General features: G+C 45.6%; 2 protein-coding genes across 3 annotated transcripts in view; both read left to right on the top strand.

The window, feature by feature from the left end:
- Positions 1 to 770: 770 nt before the first annotated feature.
- Positions 771 to 3,706, top strand: gstt1b (glutathione S-transferase theta 1b). The gene is made up of 5 exons (XM_031750850.2): positions 771 to 1,195; positions 1,521 to 1,608; positions 1,683 to 1,833; positions 2,525 to 2,701; positions 3,168 to 3,706. Exons 1-5 carry the CDS (start codon positions 1,084 to 1,086, stop codon positions 3,363 to 3,365), a joined length of 726 nt encoding a protein of 241 aa, XP_031606710.1. The 5' UTR covers positions 771 to 1,083; the 3' UTR covers positions 3,366 to 3,706.
- Positions 3,707 to 5,485: 1,779 nt separating this feature from the next.
- ero1b (endoplasmic reticulum oxidoreductase 1 beta) overlaps positions 5,486 to 22,027 on the top strand; it is a 23,171-nt gene continuing 6,629 nt past the window's right edge. Inside the window, exons 1-12 of one of the 2 annotated variants that reach the window (XM_039613598.1) lie at positions 5,486 to 6,089; positions 9,661 to 9,780; positions 13,648 to 13,731; positions 13,938 to 13,979; positions 17,388 to 17,470; positions 18,837 to 18,910; positions 19,173 to 19,293; positions 19,367 to 19,413; positions 20,225 to 20,236; positions 20,324 to 20,350; positions 21,110 to 21,202; positions 21,558 to 21,804. In XM_039613598.1, the coding sequence (XP_039469532.1) occupies positions 5,925 to 6,089; positions 9,661 to 9,780; positions 13,648 to 13,731; positions 13,938 to 13,979; positions 17,388 to 17,470; positions 18,837 to 18,910; positions 19,173 to 19,293; positions 19,367 to 19,413; positions 20,225 to 20,236; positions 20,324 to 20,350; positions 21,110 to 21,202; positions 21,558 to 21,804 (1,115 nt within the window). In that variant the 5' untranslated portion in view covers positions 5,486 to 5,924. Of the gene's footprint in view, positions 6,090 to 6,709; positions 6,898 to 9,660; positions 9,781 to 13,647; positions 13,732 to 13,937; positions 13,980 to 17,387; positions 17,471 to 18,836; positions 18,911 to 19,172; positions 19,294 to 19,366; positions 19,414 to 20,224; positions 20,237 to 20,323; positions 20,351 to 21,109; positions 21,203 to 21,557; positions 21,805 to 22,027 lie in introns of those variants that run through there. The other variant, XM_039613599.1, reaches the window with a different exon arrangement.

Here is a 22,027-nt window from a genome sequence, read left to right as displayed (position 1 = left end):
TTGTTTTGTCCCAGTCCAGCTCTGTATGCAGCTCATCTGCAGTCTGGTGTTACCTACATCTTCCTATTCAGAAGGCAGAATTTCCAAGTTCTGAGTACAATCAAAAGCACCACGACTGCAGTTTTTGTGTTGGATGTAAAAAGCAGGCTAGAATCATGGCGGCGGTCAACGACGGTCCAGGCGTGGGATTTCTCTCGTGGAAATATGCACATTATTTTTTCCTTTCTGTTGGTAGGTGGCACAGTGCACTTGTGGCAAGTAAGCAAGATAGAAGACTGGCAATCTGGCTGGGTATCCAGTTACAGAAGCAACACATTAACAAGAGAAGTCTGAGTAAAACCAAAGTTACTTTCCCTAGTAACTAGTTACTTTGAAAGTAACGAGTAACTTGAAGTAACTGAGTTACTTTTTTAGAGAAGTAACTAGTAATGTAAATAAGTTACTAATTTAAAGTAACTTACCCAACACTGGTGATAAAGTAGGAATATTTTGGGACCCACTGTATATTGTGAAATATTTGTTCTGCCTGGTCCTTAAACGTGTCTCAAGCTGTAATAACTCATTTATAGAACCATGGTTACCTCAGCAACCATATGTTTGTGTAATGAAACAGCTGTTATACCACTTCCTCTTATGCTGGCTGTATGGTCATAATAATATCTTAGACACGCCCACCGTAGAAAACATTCTGGCACGTTGGTGCGGGATTTCCTGCCCCTTGGTGGTTATTAGGGAATAATGCAGGCTTGTCATTGGCTTAATGTACTTCACCTTTGATAGCAACAGATTTGACCTCAAGCACGGCTTTGCGATACTAAGTGCGTCTCATGTGGGGCTGTTGGTAAAAGTTACTGGTGTAGATTCAAAGCGCAGCTTATTTTCAGCTTGTTTCCAGGAGAGTGAAGCCCGTTTGACTCAGTCAGTGTTCTGCAGCTGCAGGGTTTCACCGTCGCCATTAACTCCACTATCAGGGTATCGTGAGGCACACGACAGCAGGGGGCGGGGCGCAAACTATCTTAGAGGGCTTTAAACTCTTTGGTGTCCGCACCCTGCTCAGAAGGAGCCGACACAGGACCGTCAGCTATGGCGCTGGAGCTCTACCTGGACCTGTTCTCGCAGCCCTGCCGCTCCGTGTACATTTTCGCAAAGAAGAACAACATCAGCTTCGACTTCAAGAAGCTTTCTCTGCTGGACGGTGAGTTCACGCACCCACGCACGCACGCACAGAGACAAAGAACGTCGCCAGTTTGACCGTTCACAGCAGCAGTAAGGAGGTTTGGAGCAGCACAGATCTGAGTTGTGAGTCTGTGATGGTGTGGATCAGGGTTTCTTTGAACTTTGGTTCCTTTGCTTGCAGAGCAGCGGCCGCACCGATAAGGCTGCCAGTGTGAACAGCAGATAACTGACGCTGTCTGCAGATCATTCTTACACTTCTTTTCTTGTGACTATGTCTGCGATGATCATGCGATTCTTCCAAATATCTGCTACTAAAATGTGCTCTGTGTGCGTGTTGGTCCCAGGCGAGCAGTATGGGGAGGACTTTGGGAAGATCAGCCTGATCAGGAAGGCCCCAGCTCTCAGAGATGGAGACTTCTGCCTGGCTGAAAGGTGATTATGTCAAAAAGTCGTGAGTTGAGAAGCGCTGGTCTGCCGTGACGGTCACAGTGATGTCTTCTCTGCAGCATTGCTATCATGTTGTACCTGGCTGAGAAGTTTAAGACTCCCGACTTCTGGTACCCAGCTGACCTCCAACAGCGTGCTCGTGTCAATGAGTACCTGTCGTGGCAGCACACGGCCATCCGGATGCACGGCTCCAAGATCTTCTGGCTCCGGGTACGTTCACCTTCACTGATCTTTGTAAGTGATGTTAGATTAGTAATATCTTATCGCCATCATGTTCTGGCTATGTTGAAATGTCCTTTTGTCTGGTTAGAGTTGTGATGAAGTAAAATCACTGTGAGAGTGATGTCACTGTAGTCTGAGCATGCCTGAGTGTTTCTGGGCCAGCTGGTGAGGGCCAACTGAAAATGATCAGAAATAAATACCACTGCTGGAAAACTGAGAGTTCAGCAGTTCTTACTGTGCACCTCTGTGGTAAAGTTTCATCACTGCCATTTCATTGGTCTGCTCGCTCAGAGGAAGAGAGAGAGAGAGAGAGAGAGAGCTGCTCTGAGCCAGTAAGCTAATGTCATGTGAGCAGGTGGAGGCGCAGCGCCCAGACACACTTCCTCTGCCTGCTGTGTGACTTATAAACTCAATGCATATAGCTCAAGTCATGATGATGTCATAGCCATTGCCTTAAAATCCACATCATTCGGACATCGTCTCCTCCCCCGGCGTGTGAGAGAAGGCGGCCACGTGTCCGAGCTTTTATTTCCTCGCCCACCTCTTTGGGACAGATGCTACTTTTCTAGTTTGTTGGAATTTGCTCCTGAGTCACTGTGTCATCATTCATCTCCTGAGTCAGATCGTGTTTAGCATTAAGCTCATTGTTTCACTCACACTGAATCCATTGTGCCTGTAGCTTATGATTCCCAAGGTCATGGGCGTGGAAGTCCCGGAGGACAAAATGAACGCGGCCTTGGACGATCTGAACTCCTCCCTGAAACTCGTTGAAGAAAAGTTCCTCCAGGACAGGCCCTTTATCGCTGGAGATCAGATTTCACTGGCTGATCTGGTCGCCATTGTGGAGATCATGCAGGTGAGCGGACCAAACGTTCCCGCAGTAGCAGGAATCAGAATCAGTGTTCCCACTATGAGAGGAGCAAACACGTGACCTTAAACTCATTCAGGCCTCTGTCACACCATCATTAAATGCACATCTGTCATTTCTTTGTAAGTTGGTGCATTTTTGGCATATTTGTCACTTTTATCACATTTTAAATGTATTTTCCAGTCCTCTGTCTCTCAGTTTTAGGAATGGTATTTCCTTTTTCCACAAGTTGGAAGTTCATCTAGATTAATGGTGTTTCTCACCAACAATACTTACATTAAATTAAAATGTAAACAGATCCAACGTAACCGTAACCGTAGCAACACTTAGTTGACTATTCGCACACATCCCTGGTGTTTTCAGAGCTCTTCCTGAGCTGAAACAGCTGCTGGGAACGAGGTCGATGAACAAACAGGTCCTGATGAATCCCCTTCTTGTGCTTGTCTCAATGCAGCCTGTGGGCGCCGGCCTGGACGTGTTTGAGGGGAGACCCAAGCTGAGTGCGTGGCGGGACAGAGTCCAGGAAGCTATTGGAAAGGAGCTCTTCGATGAGGCACACCAGTATATCCTGGGAGCACAGGAGAGTGTGAAAACTATGGATTCCAACAAGATGCAGTTCTTCAAGCCCAAGATCCTCAGGCTCTTCATGTGAACAGGATGGCACTGATTCTGGCCAAACGACTTGGATTCATCTCGTATGTGTCAATACAACAAATGCACATAATGTCTTACATGTATGTCTGTACTAACAGGATAATGTAGTATGCATTCCAGATGTTTCAAGTAAACTCAGTAAACTCTTGTTACATAAGTGCAGGGCTGCTCCATGGAGACAGGCAGACATGGCTCTGCAGACCTGCTTATGTAACAGAGGAATGTGAAACATGAGCTTTCAGAATAAATGCACAGTTATAAAAGTTCAGTCCTCATGTATAATGAACCTGCTGTTAATCTTCCTTCAAGCCTTAATAAACTGTCTGCAGCACTCTGTCAGCCTGGCTTCCTCCCTTTGTGTTTACTGTGTTGGTGCAGATCTGTATGGATGTTTACAAACAACGGTGCACTGCTGCCACCTAGTGTTTCATATTTTCATGCACAGTAATCAGTGCAAGTGTAATACAGAATACAAGCATACTGTAGAACAAACAAGACTTGTACTCACAAGCAGAGATGGCCCTTTCATGTAGAAATTGTTGCCTAATCTGACTGTTCTTCAAAGATGGCCGCCCACCACAACAACATGCTAGTTTACCAGAGGTCTACACTACAAAGCCAGTTCAGTGTACCCAGGATCTCTTCGTTGTCTGGATTCACTTACTCTAACATTAGTGGTCAGGATAATCTGTCACACAGGGCTGGTTATCAACCAGCAGAAGGCTGGAAAGCAGTACCCACAGCACCACCTCAGTGGAAATGACAAATGCATTTATTTGAATGTAATTTCCCCAAACAAATACAAAGAGCTGCCCCAAGGCACTCATTGTCATTAAAGTACATTTATGGATGGTAAACTGAAGTACTCAAAGTAAGGATGTTATTGAAAATGCTCTTTTCATACATGGATATGCGTGTTGTTCTAATATAAATAATAATAAAGGTGAGAGAAAGTAAAAGTCAGGATGCAGGTCGGTGTCCTGCAGGTTTTTAGATCTCAGCCTGGGTCGACACACCTGAATCTTTACCAGGCCTCTATGGAGAACTTTAAAACATGTTCAGGACAGCGGCTCTTGAGGCCTGGAGTTGACATGTTCAGCTGGTTCAACAGTGAAAAATGTCACAGAGGTAGGCACGCTCAGCTGTGAACTTTGCGTTAGCATAATAATGTACAAGAGGAGATTTTCTTTCTCCGTGAGAAAAGAGAAGACCTCATTCCTCAGTTCCAACAAAAGCTTGATGACCAGTCCTGTCCAAAGGCTTTCACAGTGGAGAAAACAGTGGGTCCACTTAGCTACTGGTGCACGATCAAGAATCTGCCTAATGATGATGTGATGCCTGCCAGTTATTGAAGCTGCGCCATCACACAGTTCTGCTAGCTGCTGTCCCAGCGATAACGAACAAAAATCAGCAGCAAGGCACCATTTCTTACATCAGTGGAGTTGTCTAGTTCCAAAGAGAAAAAAATTGACTACTTTTTATTCTTTCTTGAAGCTGATGCTGTATGTCTAAGGCCATGTCCGTGATACGGTGGCTCACAGTGTCGTTTGAAAGTGGGATGGTCAGTAGCTTCTTTGGAGCAGCCTCTCCGATCATCTCACAGCACATATCTACAGAAATGCCCCAAAATGGCCACGATCCCATGGTTAAGAATCACTGTCTTATAGGATTTTAATAACTCCAAATGTTGGTTGCTTGAATCCACTTGTGAACGATTTTCCAGTCATCTGATGTGCAGAGAAGGCAGATTAAACGTAAGGGGAAGCACCAAGACCCAATGTAAGCTATAACTCAGTGACCAAATGGTCATTTATTGATTCATTATGTTAGTGGTTTGACCCCTGGCTACTCCGGTCTGCATGCCAAAGTGTCCTTGGGCAGGACAGTGAACCCCAAGCTGCTCCAGAGTGTGTGTGAATGTTACATAGAAAGCTTTAAACTTGGAAATTACTGCTTGCATGTTTGCGTGTGAAGGAGACATGTTGTATAAAGTAAGAGCTCAGGCAGAGTAGAAAAGCGTTTCGTAACAACCAGTCTATTAATCTAACAGAGACACACCCTACAACAACTCCAAACGCACGCAAAGTTGCGGCAACTCCCACAGGAAGACAACGCTGTCTTTTATGTAGCTGGTTTTAAGAAGTTTTCCATTGTTTCTTTTATATTATATTAATTTAATGTTTAGGAAAAAAAAGATCGTGTTCTGGCTCCGATTGGGATCGACGTGTTATAGTTGCAAGAGCGAGTTATGCATTTTATTTTGAAATTTTTAACCGGAAGCAAAAGTCATTTTTCTTGCGCTACCTTGAAAATAAAGTGGAGGCTGGTGGAAAGCGCTTCTTAAGACATGTACATTTTTTTTTACAACATGACTCTGTTTACGTGGGGCAGCTAGGAGTCTAAATGTCCACGTGAGACTCCCCGGAGATCAGGCTGTTGGTTAGGCGACACGCTGCGGATGATACATTGCAGCTAGCCTAAAGCTGCTATAGTTAGCTAGCTCCTACTCGCCAGGTTTGACTTTCTTGTGCTTTCCAGGCTGATAGCGCAGTGAGTAATGTGGAAAGTAACGTTAAAAGCGTTCGGCGTTTTGCTGTTGGCATGGTTGTTGGGAAACTTTGTTCTGGGCTGGTTTCAGCAAAACACCAAACCCCAAACGCAGCACAGCGAGCAGCATCCGAGCAGAACCTCGGAGAGCCAGGACCAGAGCTGCTTCTGCCATGTAAGTAGCCCCAAACACGGAGCTTTTGTCACCGGAAAGATACAGCTTGTTTTTTAATAAAAAAGTTTGTTGTTCTTGATGAAGCTTGTAATCTGCGAAAGTCATACCACAGTTTTATTTTTAGGAGCTTCCAGCACTTTCTACTATCATTTTATTTTGACGTCACTGTGTGTACGTGAGATGCTAGTTAGCGACTGTCCATGAGTCCACAAATTGTTTTATTTTGTGCCATTTGATAAATAAATAGATATAGTTACAATTGACCGAATTTAAACCGAAATCTCTTCTTGTTTGTACTGAACAGTGAGTAGAGTTCTTAAAGTAGACTAATGAGCAGAGTCAGAGACCGTCCTTCTTCCTCTCCTTGGACCCAGCAGCGAGTTAAACCAGCCGAAGTTCTTGCGAGTTGAGCGAGTAGAAAAGCGTGGTGTGATCTGATTGGCTGTGTCAGAGCGCCCGCTTTCCAGCCTCCTCACGGAGATTGTAGTCTTTTGCGTAGAAGTTGCCAAGTGTTTCTAGCGACCTATGACGTGTAGATGACTACAAACTGGGAGGCGCCGTCAGAGGGGCGGGGTTTGTTTTGACAGCGGCTTGTTTGTAGGCGGGGCTTCTGGCGGGCATGGAAGTGCGGGTCTGTGATGACAGCACAGCCCACAGACATACAGCTGCTGCTGTGACATATGGACAGTTACATGAGGGGGAAGTTTTAATTTGAAGGAAGTAGAAACACAGAACGCTGAAGGCGAACAACAGGATGCTGAGAAAAATGATTCTTTTCCTGGCGCTCAGTGGACTGCTGCACTCTGAGGTCTGCTGTGGTTTCGGTGTTTGCCATTAGTTTTATGTCACAGTAAGATTGCCTTTGTGTTTATGTAGTATATAAAAGTATATATAATACTAGTGTAAAGGGTTTACAAAGGTTTCTAAAAGTACCCACAAGTAGCTTAGGTGTACTGCTCTTTACAGAGCTGAACATTGAAAGTTGCTGCCATATGTTTTGTACGGTCATATCTCTGATAGCTTGAAAAGGAAAAGCCTGTTGTGAAATATAAAGAATGTGGAAGTACTTTACAAGCTTTTACAACTACATACTTGTAAAGTACTTCTGTAGTTAGTTGTTTGGTTTTGGTTCAAATAACTCTCTCGCTCTCTCTCGCTCGCTCGCTCTCACACACACACACACACACACACACACACACACACACACACACAGACTATTTATTTAAATGCAAAAAAGCCCCCAAACAATACAGTGTGCATCTTTACTCAGTATTAAGGAATCATTACATTGAATATTTTGTTAATAACATCTTATTTATGTTTCATTTTCTCTTAATTTGCAGATTAAAGTGTTAATGAAGCATTTGAGACTCTAATCATGAGCTAACTAAACTGAAAGAGTGTCCAGAGCTGTTCTCCAGCCAGTTAGAGCAGATGTTTGGTGAGGATTGAGGCTCTACCTGCTGTGCACAGAGCTGAGCTACCTAACAAAACTAGCCAGAGCCATTTGACTGAATTTGCTATGTTTACCAAGCTTCTTAACATGTAAAGGCTGGGTTGTGTAATTCTTCAGTTCAAACACATTTGTAGGTTTTAGTCAGCAGCTGACGGTTTATCGAGCACACAATGGGACGTCGGCTTTGTGGGTTCAGGTAACACAGTGTGATGGATGTATTATGTATGAACGTGCAGGTAGGTGGTGGTTTGTCTGATGGTGGAGCATCATCACCTGATCCTAATAGTTTTTCTTACTTATTTTCTTTAATATAATTTCTAGAACATGATTATAAATTTGTAACTGCAGCAAAATTACAATCCAGTATTTATCAGAAATGTGAACCCTACCTGGGGGTGGGGGGTTGTGTCAGGAACGGTATCCTAAATGTTTGCCAAAGCAAACGTGGCTCATTGATAAGAGGAGGTGACGCCACAAAAAGACTTCACAGCAACTGTAATGTCTTCTAACAAGGTGTACTTTAGATTTTTATGGCGTTTTAATTTATTGTAAAGTTATAAAAAGAGCTGCCACCTATGGGGGTCCACAGAACAAGAAGCACAGTAGCAGGTGTAGTGTTCCTTTACATAAAACAACAGTTTTCTATCATGAATTCATGCAAAAGCATACAAATTGCTGCATAAAAATCCACCTCCACGTAGGGAACGACTGTCTAAGTGTCCAAAATAGGGATGTGAGACTGCATGTACCTGCTAATGCTGCATGTTGACTCCACACAGTGTATGAACTGAGTCTCTGGATCCAGAACATTTCAGCTGAACTTGTGTTTTAACCATTTTTGTTCTATCATGCTGTGGTTAAAAAAAATCTTTCCAGGAATTTGTTCACCCAGATTAACTCGAGTCAGTTGGCCAGGAAGACCATTTAAGAATGGGATGATGGTTACTATTCTTTAAAAACATGGCCAGCTGACAGAGATGTAATAGTGGGCTGCTGTCTCTGTAACTGTTCAAACAGACACTTAGGAGAGGAGCAGATGTATAGCTTTTATTCCAATGTGAGATCTTTCAGGGCTCACTTCTGTTGTCACCCATCAAAGTAAGAGCTTCACGGCATTACTTTTGTCTTTATGTGTTACATCTCCCGCCTCAGTGAAGGCGTAACTATTATCACTGACTTTTAAAGTGCTCTCAGGCTACGTCCACACTAGCCCCGATAGATTTGAAAACGGCGTTTTTGTCTGAAAACGCTCTGCGTCCACACTATCGTTTTCAGTCATTTTCACAGAGTTGTGCGTCCACATTGAAACGGCCGAAAACGCTTACGTTTCAGTCCTGCGCATGCGTGAAACGCAAGAAGATTCGGCCTGCCTCATTTCTGTCTGCCGTCGAGGAAAAGCACCGAGTTTTTTAAATTGACTAACAATGAGGTGGAGTTGTTGCTGCGAGTAACACAAAAGTACAAAGTTGCAAACGCGAGTGAGAATTAAAGAATTTGAAGTAAAGCTATCTGGAGCACGTACAGACTGATATTAATCTTTAATAGGGCTGTCAAACAAAACAACTGCTGTGTAATGCCCTCCGCTGTCTTAGTTTAATTGGTCACATGACTGCATCATATGGCTAACATGCGTCATTGTTTTAGAAAGTCTGCGTTTTCGAGTGTGCACACTGCGACGCAAAAGCACAGTTTTCAAATGTATGCGTTTTCGAGAGAGTTTTCAAAACGCTGCGTTTTCCATCAGCGAAAACGCCGTCTCAGTGTGGACAGGAGGCCAAAACGGAGAGAAAACGCATTAGTGTGGACGTAGCCTCAATCTCATCCATGGCAAAACTGAGGCTGCCAAGTCTGGACTGATCGTAAGAGTTTGGTCAGTACAAACTTAAGTGTGCAAACTTTGACTTCTGCGTGACATCAGTCAGGTTTTAGTCCACGCTTATCTCGTGTGTTTCTAGCACAGCTTCATTTAGAACATCTGAAATGACTCGGGGCATTATGATTATTATTACTGTTTTAAAATGATTAGAGGAAACACTGTGACATAGAGCACAGGTTGTCTGTTATTTAGAACAGATGGGGTGTCATTAGTAAACGAAGGGTCCTGCTTTGCTTCAGCTCACAGGTGTCCTGGACGACTGCTTCTGTGACGTCGAAAGCATCGACATTTTCAACAACTTCAAGATCTACCCTCGCATCAGGAAGCTGACAGAGAGAGACTACTTCAGATACTACAGGGTAAGAGCTGCACCTTCATTCCAGCCACAGGGTGGCTCAGTGCAGTAGTAAAAGTAGTATGTAAAAACAGATGGAAATCACATGGATCTCTTTTCTTTGGCTGCGTGTGTGTTTGCATCCGTTGTCTTTTTGCAGCTCTTTGTGTTTACTGGTACATGTTGTCACAACAAGAGGTGATTTACTGTTAGACCTCAGTGGTCTGTGTCCTCCCACAGTAAGAGCACACGTGAACATGCAGACACTAGAGCCGGTGCACCTGAACGTCACACCAAGGAGGTTCTTGTTTTAAATACAAGACAGGGCACAGAGATGATACAGGTCCAATCAGTCACGGTTTATTCACAGGCCAGAAAACAATAATAAAACAAACAATCCTAAAAACATATACATGAATATTCCCCAGGAATACATAAACACAATTCTAACAAAACTTTAAAAGTTCTTTGTACGCTAAAATACCACCCAGTCCCACGATGCAACTGCTCCCACAACCCAGAACAAATGTTCTTTATGTTTGAAATCAGGGGAGTAATTTCTCTTTGGAGCAGGGACCACACCAGGCTGGTCCCAGGAGGACGAGGAGAAGCCGCCCGTCTCCGTCTCGTCCCATCACAGCCCAGCTTACGCTCCGCCCTCGAGCCGCACGCTCGCTGCCGCAGCGTCTTCCCTTCCCTGTGGCATCGCCCTGCAAGCAGAGAAACATCGTCTGGGAAACTGGCCTGGTTTATAGCCATGGCGACCCTCTCCCAACACGGCTGCACCTGGTGAACAACAGTGGCGATACTACTCCAATTGCAGGCAGAGGTGCACCTGCACTACGCCCCTGACGAGAGGGCAGCACACTCTTTCCATCGCCTGGCTTCTGCATGTTCCTTCCCTTCATATCAGGGCCCCCCAGTGCTCAGCCAGCTTCCTTTCACCAGCTGATAGGCCACCTCAGGACACACCCACACCCAGCAGGTGATCACTATTGGCCAATTTGTCCCAAGCCAAGCCAGTCCACGGTGGGTTAAAACAATGTAAAAACATCAGAATAAATTCATGCAAATAAAAACTACACTCACAAATAAACACTAAAATCAGAATAAAACCAAATATAAAAGACAAATAAAAATTTCCACTGTGGGACAAACATGCTGTGAATGCTTTGGGATGTCAGTCTAAATGATCGTGTGCTGGATGACACGGTCCTAAACATCTGTGTAAATGATTCTCACGTTTAGAATCATGTAGCACTTTCTTTTCCTTTCTTCTTGTGTCTCTAGTTTGGGTGTTACGGAACAGGAAGTGATGAAACAGGCCGCTGCATCTTGAGTCCATGAAAATGTGCGACGCTAGAGAGAAGTTTGAATCCTGTACCAGTGTCGTGTTACGCTGTAGTTTGTCAGTGCTGCCATAAAAAGTCGTGCAGTCTCCTGGAAACAGCTACGTTTGATGATGACGTTGCTACACTTCTATCTAGCTGTGTTTTTATTACTACAGCAGTCTGAACAGTGCTTGTGTAAAGTCAGCAACCATGAGCACGTAAATGCTGTCAGGCGCAGAGGGAGCGAGACACCAGACTGATCTACAGCTACAATGATCTATATCAGTGGTTTCCTCTCAGCACACAGCTGCTTCAGTGCTGCTCTGTGAGCTGGACTGATGAGCTTGTAGATCATCATGTTTTTAAGGGAAGACAAAATGCTGCGTACCACCTCCCTCATCTGCAGCTTGGAGCACAAACATGTTCCTCTCTTGTTTCTGGCAGCAGTAAACAGGATCGGTCTGTGCTAATGACTGTGTGTGACCTTTCAAACTGCTGACACATTAAAACCTTTTAATGCCATAGTGTTAAACATGTTTTCACAAATCGATTGTGTGCGTTTGGTGTAGGAGGTGGGCTGGAGGCTCGGGGGTCGCCTGCGTAGCACCATCACACTGAGGTGTAGCGACTCGGACGGCTTGAGCGGGAGGCTGGCTGCTCTGTTGGTGTCTATGAGCAGCACAGTCACACACTGTGCTCATTTTATTCATTCACACAGCAGACCTGAGGTCACCTTAATACTGCGTGTCACTTTGATGGATAGTGTAGTCCGAGTGTCATTTCAGTGTGACTTGTACACAGACCAGAGTGTACGTGGAGAGAAGACGCACAGAAGAAGCGGACAAACACTTACCTGTGTCTGCACCCCTGTCAGGTAAACAGACAGAAGAGACGTTGCTCGGCACAGTCTTTGCTTCGTATTGTCCGAGCAGCGACGCCTGTTGTTTAGGAGACTGTGCAGCGACAGCGACTGTGTGATGATGCGGTGACATGCGGCGTGGCTGGTGCAGAGGACATGCTGATGCCTTCACTGTAAAAGGACATAAACTGGGTGCTTGTTAGAGTCCAGTCAAATGTATGACAGCAGGTCGCAGCACTGACAGACACACAACTATGAAGGCTGTACCCGTTCTGCCACACAATGGACCCAACATTGTTTCAGGAAACATGTCGAACATCACCACAGTGCGCCCCGCTGATCCTCCTTCCTCACTTCAGCAGGTTCTAATGGCTCCCTCCATTTCTCCTCGACCGTCTTTGTATCTGAAAGTTTCATGGTCCAAAGTGTGGATATTTTTAGCTTGATGTAGCAGTTACTGTACAGATGCATTAAAGGCCGTCCTTCCCCTCTCAGGCCTTGTTTTTGCACAGCAGCATGAACAGGAACAAAAATGTTCAAAGATCAAAGCCTGAAATGGTTTCGTGTCTTTCTTACCATAAAGTGAAAATGTCAGAGTATGTTTCAAATATTTAAAACAAAAGCATGTTTGAGCACAAACTAATCAAACAAACAAAATCAGACATGTTAAATTTCATGTTTGATGTTGCATTATGTTTAAATATAATCACACACACACACACACACACACACACACAACCCCGTTCAGCTATCTTAGTGAGAACCCTCATTGACATAATGGTTTCCCTAGCCCCTTACCCTAACCCTAACCATTAAAAATGAATGCCTAACCCTAACCCTTACCCTAAACCTAACCATAACCTAATTGTAACCCTGACACTAAAACCACATTTTGAGCCTCAAAAATGCCTTTAAATGCCTTCAAAAATGTGAGGACCGGGTTGTGTGTCCTCACAAGTGACTGCTGGTTCTCACAAGTATAGTAGAATGCAGATTTCGGTCCTCACAAAGATAGCTAGACAAGAACACACACACACACACACACACACACACACACACACACACACACACACACACACACACACACACACACACGCGCGTTGTGTCGTAACCAGTGCTCTGATTGGTACACTTTAGAAAGGCCAGTGAAAGTTTCAGGCTTGTGTCTTTAATAGTTTTAATATGTTCACGTTGTGAGTGAGGACGAAACATGGTGGGAGTGGCTAAATATACCGTAAAACACATGAATCACAGTAAATATGTTCTTTGGATCATAAAGTGTTCGTATGAATGGCGGCTGGGCGAGCAGAATGATTACAGGTGAAACGAGCATGTGTCCTACGTGCACCTCAGCAGCTGTCCACAGTTAGTGGGCACTGGCCTCCATTTGCTTCTCCTGTGAAATCTACACTCGCTGCTCCACTTGGGCGTGTCTAAAAACATGATGTGAGCCACCCACCGCTGTGGAGCCGATGCTCTCACACCCTCGTCCTCACACCCAGACTTGATTTTTCTCTGTCACTGAACCTAACCCTCATTGTGCAGTGAGCCTACAGTGACAGGCAGCTAGTGTCTGTTTGTCCTTCACATGTGGACGAGCCACTGCTTGTTTCCTGCCTCTGTCATAATAACAGTAATAATAAATGAGTAGATGCTGCGTCTGACCAAAGGAGGCTGAGTGTCTGTTGTGTCTGTGCTGCAGGTGAACCTGAAGCGACCGTGTCCCTTCTGGCCTGATGACGGACACTGCTCCATCAAAGACTGCCACGTGGAGCCCTGCCCAGAGGTCAGCCAGCCTTACTCCAGCTGCATCCAACATTGTCTCTTTTTACTGCTTAGTCAGTCACATGTTGGCTCATTGAGGACTGAGATAACCACCGCCTCAGTTTACTAAACTAGCTGTCACATACTGCCTTAAATGTATTTTCTTAGAAGAAGCTGTGTGAACATCGTCACCTATGATTGTTTGATGGTCTGTGTTCCATTTTACAGAGCAAGGTTCCTGTTGGCATCAAGTCTGGGAACTACAACAAGGTGAGACCAGCTGTTCCTGACTAAGCTGCACAACTTGGAGTTATCACGTACAGCTGTGGTCACCTGCTTACCTGGGCATGAGTGCTGTATATATTTGGACTGTTGTTTTTCCAGGGTGCAGTTTCTGTGCAGCTCACAGGACTTTAAAAACCAAGACTAAGATGGAGAAAAGTGAAGATATTTTGGGTTTTCTCTCACTCACTCTGGCTCAGAGGTGTAGACCGGGCACTTCTGCTGGTCTGGTGTAATTCTGGCTGATATTTGACTGCGTTGGTTTCAGTGATTCACATGTTAAACAGAGAACAAAGGACTAACAAAGGACATGGAGGCGCTGGAGGACACGAGTGGGCTGACACATAGCACCTTCTTCCTGTATTGACTGTTGGTGCTCCCTCCCAGACAATGAGTGGACTGAAGAAGAGAGTGTCAGTGGGTAGTGAGTGCGTAGCAGTGTTTGTCATCAGTGTGTGTGCAGTTATGAGTGAAGCTTTGTAGTCTTTCCTGAATGTTCCTGTGTACCACAGAATGTCAGTCATGTCTGGGCCCCCTCAGTACTACTTCAGGTCTCTGGGTATAACTAACGTAATAATAGTTGGTGAGTTGTGCAAGTTTGACTGTGGTGATAAAGGTTCCAGTTAACTGCAGCTCGTTCAGTAGTGCACTGCAGCAGTGAAATGTCAAGAGTTTGTTTCACTGCTTGACATATTTACACAGTTTCTACTAGTGGTGCAACTGATCACGGTTGATCCGTAATCCGAACCGATCCCACTCCACGGTTCGGTACGCACGTGATCCGAAGATTCGAAAAAGAAGAAAAAAGTATGTGTGTGGTGCGCGTGGTCAGTCTGTCCAACGATAGTTATGGCCAGCGCTAGCGGTCCAAGGGGAGGAGCAGAGGAGTTTGCGGCATTTAAGCAGCCCTTTGCTGCCCAATCCGACCGGGCTAAAGCTATTACAAAAGCTACTGGGGTGTGTAGCTGCAGACGGGAGGCCGTGTTCCCTTGTGCAAAACAAGGGGTTTATACTAGTCAACGCGTTAGTTGACGCATTGACGCCGTGCAGCCCCACGCACGGGGCGATCCGCGGTAACTAGTTAACGGAGATTTGCCGCGTCAGTGCAGTTATGGCATTAACGTCATTTGAACGAGATTTACGCTGACGGCACTAGTTTAAACTATGATGAACGTGCTTGAGCCCCGCTATGACATCCCGTTGCGCGTCCACTTCAGTGACAAGATCGTACCCAGGCATGCATGAGCAGGAAAAGTTTAAAGTTATGGCTGAACTGTCCCAGGCATCTTCTGTTGCCCAACTACAAATGGGTGGAGCTCCAGGTCAACGGAAAGCTACGTGACCGTGACCGCTCATTATATCACAGCGGAGTGGTAGATGCCAAGCCCTGTACTGCCCTATATTGCATCTTAATTTGTTTTTATATAATTGCGTGGAATGAGTTGAATGTTTTTTAATAGGCAAAAAATACTTAAATAAGTAAATGGCGAGTTAAATTTTTGTCTTTTTTTTCTGCTGATCCGAAAATTGATCCGATCGGTGATGAAAAAAACGTGATCCAATCCGAACCGTGAGACTTTTGATCCGCTGCACCACAAGTTTCTACCAACATTATTAATTTAGCAGAGATACTTGCTGCAGCTTGGGTCAAAACCAAACCAAAAAGTGAGTCGTGGTCATGAAAGACGGACAGCGAGCAGCTGATCTTCAGCCTAAGTTGACAGAGTCACAGCAGTGAGGGGAAAATCAGGTTCTCCACAGGGACCTGTGGGATCGTGCCAGGAAATCAGACTGTAAGTGAAAGCACCGCTGGAGCCTTCTTAGATCCAAAGGTTAAAGTCCACACCTTCTGTTTTTGATGTCATTGTCAACATTTTGTGGCTTGACGGTAATAATGTTTCACTGTTATTATTATTATTGTATGAGGCACTTTTGTGCGTGTTGTGTAAACACTGTCAGGTATGGAAGCGTTGATGAATCACTGATCTGTGCATCAAACATCCATAACATGATTTGCACACAGGTTTATGGATGAGGCTCGTTCCCCTTCCCTCTGCAGTGAAGTGCTGTATGTGTTTGTGCTAACCAAACAAAGACTACTTACTTGATCAGTGGTCATGACACTTTGCTTATTAATGATCATAACCTGACCTCCCAGCCCGTTGTTCACTCAGAGGGCTGGTTTCAGAACCTTGGAAACATGTCGCTGAGTCATTTCAGTGAATCCACGTTAGGCGGACATGTCAGCGCTGCACTGTTGTGCACGCTCTCTGTGAGATGTGTCGGCCTGTGCAGAACGGAGACAGGAGACACTTGGCCTGGGTTGAATCTCGGCTGTGACGGCGGCCTCGTAGCTGCTGTCGGTCTCTTACTTTAGAGGAAGTTTCAGAGCTGCTGCATTTGTTCCAGCACTTTCTGGACTGACTGCACACACAGCCCCTCTTCTTATCTCCTCTGATAGCTTCTACATGGAGACCCTGAGAGCAGAGTGTTTGTCGCTCTTGGCCAACAGCCTTGTGTTTGCCTTGAAATGACCCAGAAGTGTTTGCACATCTGCTCTGGTCTCAGTCAGGGGCAGATGTTTCCCCGACCATCAGCTGGGAGACGCAGCCAGACTTAAAGCAAGCCTTTCTCAGAGTGGCAGTGAGAAGGGACCGGAGGTGCTTTGACAGTCAGGGAGAGGTCACAGTGAAATCAAAGGATTTGAATATGATATAAATATTAAAAACACCTTTAGATGTAACTGGGACACAGAGGCTGTTGTTTCAGACACAAACCGGTTTGACTGCTTTGGCTTGGGTACTACTGAATATCCCCTTTAGGTGGAGTTTTCTGTTTAAAATAAAAACATGGCACCAAGATCGGACGAGTCACATGTTTGTGGTACAAACTGTTTGTGCTTCTTTGTTTCAGTTCCTGAAATATTTCACTTTGACTGAGCCAAATAATTTCATTTAGAAGATTTCAGTTTGCAGCTGTGTTTATGGAGCACTCGCTGCTCCTCTGATTCTTCATCTGAGTCAATGGTTGGAGCTGGGAGTGGGGCTGGGGGCTGAAGGGGACTGAGATGTGTCAAAGTGTCTGTGCAGCAGATATTTACACAGATTTATAAGAATCATGTATTTAGCTCAGTGTTGTATTATCAGGTCACACTGGCCTGTGCTTACCTGGCACGAGCAGGAAGTGGAGCAGGATTTAACCTCTGAGTTGAGCGTTATGTTTGTGTCTTTGTGAGACGGTTGAATGTTGGACTGTTGTGTACATAATTACAGACCCACTTTGCTATGAAGGCTGGAACGCTTTCATCGAGCCCAGTGAAGTAAACATGACAGGTGACATCTGAGTGGTGTCATTACTGTGATAAGCAGTGTTACTAAGAATCCCTCCTGTGTCCAGTACTCGCAGGCGGCCAATACGATGTCGGACGTGGTGGAGTGCGAGCAGGCCAAGGAGCTGGGTGCCATCAACAGCACCCTGAGGTGAGTCCAGACCTCCTGCTGTGTCTTTATCTGCAGCTTGTTTTCACTGTGCAAAGCCGCCTCAGCAGCTCAAACATTTACCAGTGTGTGACCGGCAGCTGCTGCTAGTTTTCCACCAGGCGGCACTTCAAAGTGCAGACCGAGCCCACCAGGACTTTCTCCTACAGGAAACATGGAGGTTCCTTTGTGAAGCAGAGGACCGGCTGGTGCAAACAGAGAGGATGTGACAGTGTAAAATCTTTGTATTACAAATACCAAGCCGCTTTACTCACCTGGGTTTGAAATGTAACAAATAAAGAGGCAGGAAGAAGCGTCTCCTGATGAAGGCAGCGTGCCACCACACTCACATCACATCTGCTGATGTGGCCAGATGTGCACCTCTCAGACTGTCTAACCTCACGTGACGCAGTGACCACACGAGTGAACGCTGCTCCGTGTTAATGACACGTCAGTAAAGAAGAACCACTCCATGATTTCTGGTTGGCACTTCCTCTCCTCCAACAGCAGCGCCGATGTGACATCATGTTTACAGTTTGTGCTGCGCGTGTGCACGGCAGTCTGTGCCTTCATGCTGTCCTCGCCCAAGCAGCACAATGCAGTGAGCGAAGATGACACGTCAGAGCTGAAATGCACAACTCTGACCTTTACCTGCATCTTTGCATATTCTGATCCTGAGTCAGTTTTCACAGGGCAAGTGTGAACATCTGGAATTGAAAGAATCCTTAGGTCTGGATCAGTTATTAGAAGTCTGGTTTAACGACTTTATGCTTGTCTTGTAAACCTCCATGTGATCTCCCAGTCTCCTCTCTTAGCAGAATATCTCACCCATGTAGTTTTTAGAGATGTTGAGCTTCTCTTACTTCCTTTCATTTAGTTTAATGACATTGTGTTTACCTGGAACTTGAAATGGGCCTGAGCTCATCACAGATCTGAGCCATCAGTTGGCTGCACTGGTTTCTCCCCCGTCTCTGCTCCCAGTGTCCAGTTTGTGCACCTCCTCACACATAGAGGAGCAGATGAGACTGGGCTTAAGCAAAGGCACGTGTAATAAACTGACAGCAACTCCCCAGACGCACACTTAAGTGCATGTGGAGTTTGCGTGTGCAGTAAGGTAAACATCCCTGCAGCTTTTGCAGGGTGATGCTGGTTTCAGAATCACATGACCTTTACTGGAAACATGTTTAAAGTCAACAAACATCCTTTATTAAGAATGAAGTGATGGGAGACAACTTTTAAGAAAAGTTTGAAAATGAACATTTACATGGACATTGTGATCAAACTGTGATCTCCTGTTGGCTCTTCATGTCTTGTTAGCTGTCGAGTAAAGCTCATGGTTAGAACATGTGTGTATTTTTTCTGGTTCCAGTAACCAGAGTAAGGAGGCATTCGCTGACTGGGCGAGACACGACGACGCTCAGGATCACTTCTGTGAGCTGGACGGTGAGCATCTCTTTACTCTGTGTATCTGTGAGGGCAGCACTATGAGGCATCAAACTTCACTACCAGGACAAATTCCTCTCGTTTACAAAAACACAAAACTGTAACAGGCACGATGTGTCCTTATCCCAGCTCTTTACATGAACTTTCCTGTACTGAGTTAAACAGCACATTTGTAGCCGCACTGCTAAGAAGGAAATATCTCTAATGATGACCCTGAGCCACTACCATCAGAGGCTTTTTTAATCCATGAACTGTGTTTCAGATGAGACGTCTCCAGATGCCGAGTATGTGGATCTGCTCCTGAATCCGGAGCGATACACCGGATATAAGGGTCCTTCAGCCTGGAGAGTCTGGAACAGCATCTACGAGGAAAACTGCTTCAAGTAAGCCTGGAGCTCACTCCACAGAAACGCTCATCTTTGAGGTTCTACTGAAAATGTGTTTTTGTGTCCACAGGCCCAGGTCGGTGTACCGACCTCTGAACCCTCTGGCTCCCAGCAGAGGTGAGGATCAAAGTTAGAGCTGCTACCTTTACAGACCCTGCTGTGCACGTATACGTGGGAGGAGGGCTTAGCAGCAGGCCCACAGGTTCAGTTGTTGGAATTTTAATGAGCAGTGAGAGCAATCCTAGAACGACTCCAGAGCTTTAACCAGACTGATGGGCACAGGTGAGAGAAGGACAGGTGGAAACTGAATGGGGAAGCAGGTGTGTGGGGATAGGCAGCTGCGTCCCTGTTTGGATGCTGTCAGTTTTGCTCATAGCAGACTGAGTGATGTCATGCTGCCAGCACACAGTCTGCCACCTGAATGAAGGTGTGCTCTCAGGGAGCCGAGTGCCTGCACAGGCCATTCCGGTTCTTCCGCACTGGTCACCGTTTCCAGAAAGACCGGCCTGTAGTCAGACTGCAGGAGGCGTGCAGTGGGTTGCTTCTACAGCAAACATGTAAACAGCACCTCACGAGCTGTTTCATGGACTCTCAAACATGCAGACATTAGTCAGGTATAAATGAAGACTCTGACCTAACTGAAGTATTTCTGAGAACTTCCTGTCATGTTGATCTTCTGGCTGTTCACACATCAGTGTACCTGCTTCAGTCTCCATTCACACATGCTAGCCTCCTCCTGTTTATTACATACTGTGTCACAGTGTACTACAGCTTGAATATAGAGCTGGATTAAACGCAGGCTCTCACAGATGTCTGTATGTGAAACTAGAGCTCATACGTTCATGGGTTAGTTAGTGTGTGGTATGTGTATGCCTAATCACTGCACCGATCTAACAGTTTCCTTCCTTTCTTCTGTTTCTGTGTTCAGGAGACGATGATGGTGAGTAAACTAAACTTCTCTGGACTTGAATGTGTTTCTAGCCGTGTTGAAACCTAACTCTTCTTGTCCGTGTCGCTCATGTTGCAGGGGAAGGTTTCTACACCTGGCTTGAAGGTGGGTTCTGCCTCGTGTGCTCACGCCTCCACCACCCAGACTGACCTGAAGAACGCTGTTATCATTCCTTAGACCCATCTCTTGTCACGTAAATCACATAAAGCTTAAGCGTCTGTGTAGCTACAGCAGGCATGTCACTTCCTGTGGTTTTCAGCGTCTGTGTTCTGAAGTTAAACTGGTCTCGTCTCTGCTTCCTTTGGAAGACTTTGTGTGGGCAGGCTGACTGCTAACAGAAGGCCACAGAACACAGAGCTGTGGCTCATCACAGCCTGATGTGTAGATGCCGGACGCCTCATGGTGCTGTGATAAAATGCTGCTTCAAGCATTCCTGTGGGTGTGATGTACCACCCACGTTAAAGTTGCAGCTGAAACACACACCCCCTCTCTGTTTGATGATAGCTGGCCTCTCATGTCACGTCCATGTCCCTTATTTAAAGTCCTATGCTCAATAGCTGTGGATCATCTGCTGGTGCGTCTGGATCGCTGCACCGTCTCAAGTAAAGCTGATGTCCCAACACTACCAAACACATTTATTACAGATTTTGAGGTTTTCATCACCACAACAGTTACATCTGTGGGAGGGTATAAGTCTGCCTGTAGTGTGGCACCAGGTCCAGGGTTATACCGCAGTTCTGGTTGATGTTTAAGGCAGGACTATAAATCAGACATCCCTTTGTCAGTGTTATACAGTTTTGGGTGGACTGAACCTTTAAGCTGAGCTTGATTTTAAGAAACCTGTTGTCATCACTGTCTCTCCAGGTTTATGTTTGGAGAAGAGAGTTTTCTACCGACTCATCTCAGGCCTCCACAGCAGCATCAACATCCACCTGTGTGCCGAGTACCTGCTGGACGGTACAACATCATACAGAGCAAACACACCTTGGGTGTTATGGCCACCACAGTATTGTTTTATTTGGATGACAGTGTAGTGTGCTAAGATACCAGCTAATGTTAGCTAGCTTGGTTAGCAGCAGCCTGCTAGTTATTGCTAAAGTAACAGACTAATAAAATAAACCACTGACCAAAGCTGGAGCACAAACTGGGATGTGATCATTTTACAGTACATGTCTCTTCAGCAGAATCAGGGTCTGCTGAAGCACGGCTGATGAGTCGCATGTACATTTTGCTTTTGGAATTAGTTATGCTGATGAACTGACACAGTGATGGTGTTTTTCATGCTGTAAGTTGTTGTTGTCTGGCTCTTCAGAGGGCTGGGGACGCTCAGTGTGGGGTCCAAACATCCAGGAGTTTCGTCAGCGTTTTGACATGGCAGAGACAAAGGGGGAGGGCACGCGACGCCTGAAAAACCTCTACTTCCTGTACCTGATCGAGCTTCGGGCGCTCTACAAGGTGGCTCCGTACTTTGAACGAGCCATCGTCAACCTATACACGGGAAATGCTCAGGAGGACGGAGAGACCAAAGACCTGCTGCTGCAGATCTTCAATGAGATCAAGTAAGAAGGAAGAGCTTGATTCTTGTCAGGAGAGTCCAAGACCAGCATGAGCTGAAACTCATGGATATCTTAGTGGGGTTGTTTTGTTTCCTACAGACAGTGGGACCTACTACATCAGTGTTTTATTTTCTTATTTGACCCCTTAAAAGAAATGTTGTGGGGTAAAGCAGCTTCTGTGACTCAATATAGACCCAGACATCCAGCCAAAAACACCTGGAGTCGG

This window comes from Oreochromis aureus, linkage group 6 (genome assembly GCF_013358895.1).
Source record: "Oreochromis aureus strain Israel breed Guangdong linkage group 6, ZZ_aureus, whole genome shotgun sequence".
Classification (NCBI taxonomy): Eukaryota; Metazoa; Chordata; class Actinopteri; order Cichliformes; family Cichlidae; genus Oreochromis; species Oreochromis aureus.
The sequence above is the reverse complement of the archived record's forward strand: the minus strand, read 5'-3'. Positions and strand labels throughout refer to the sequence as shown.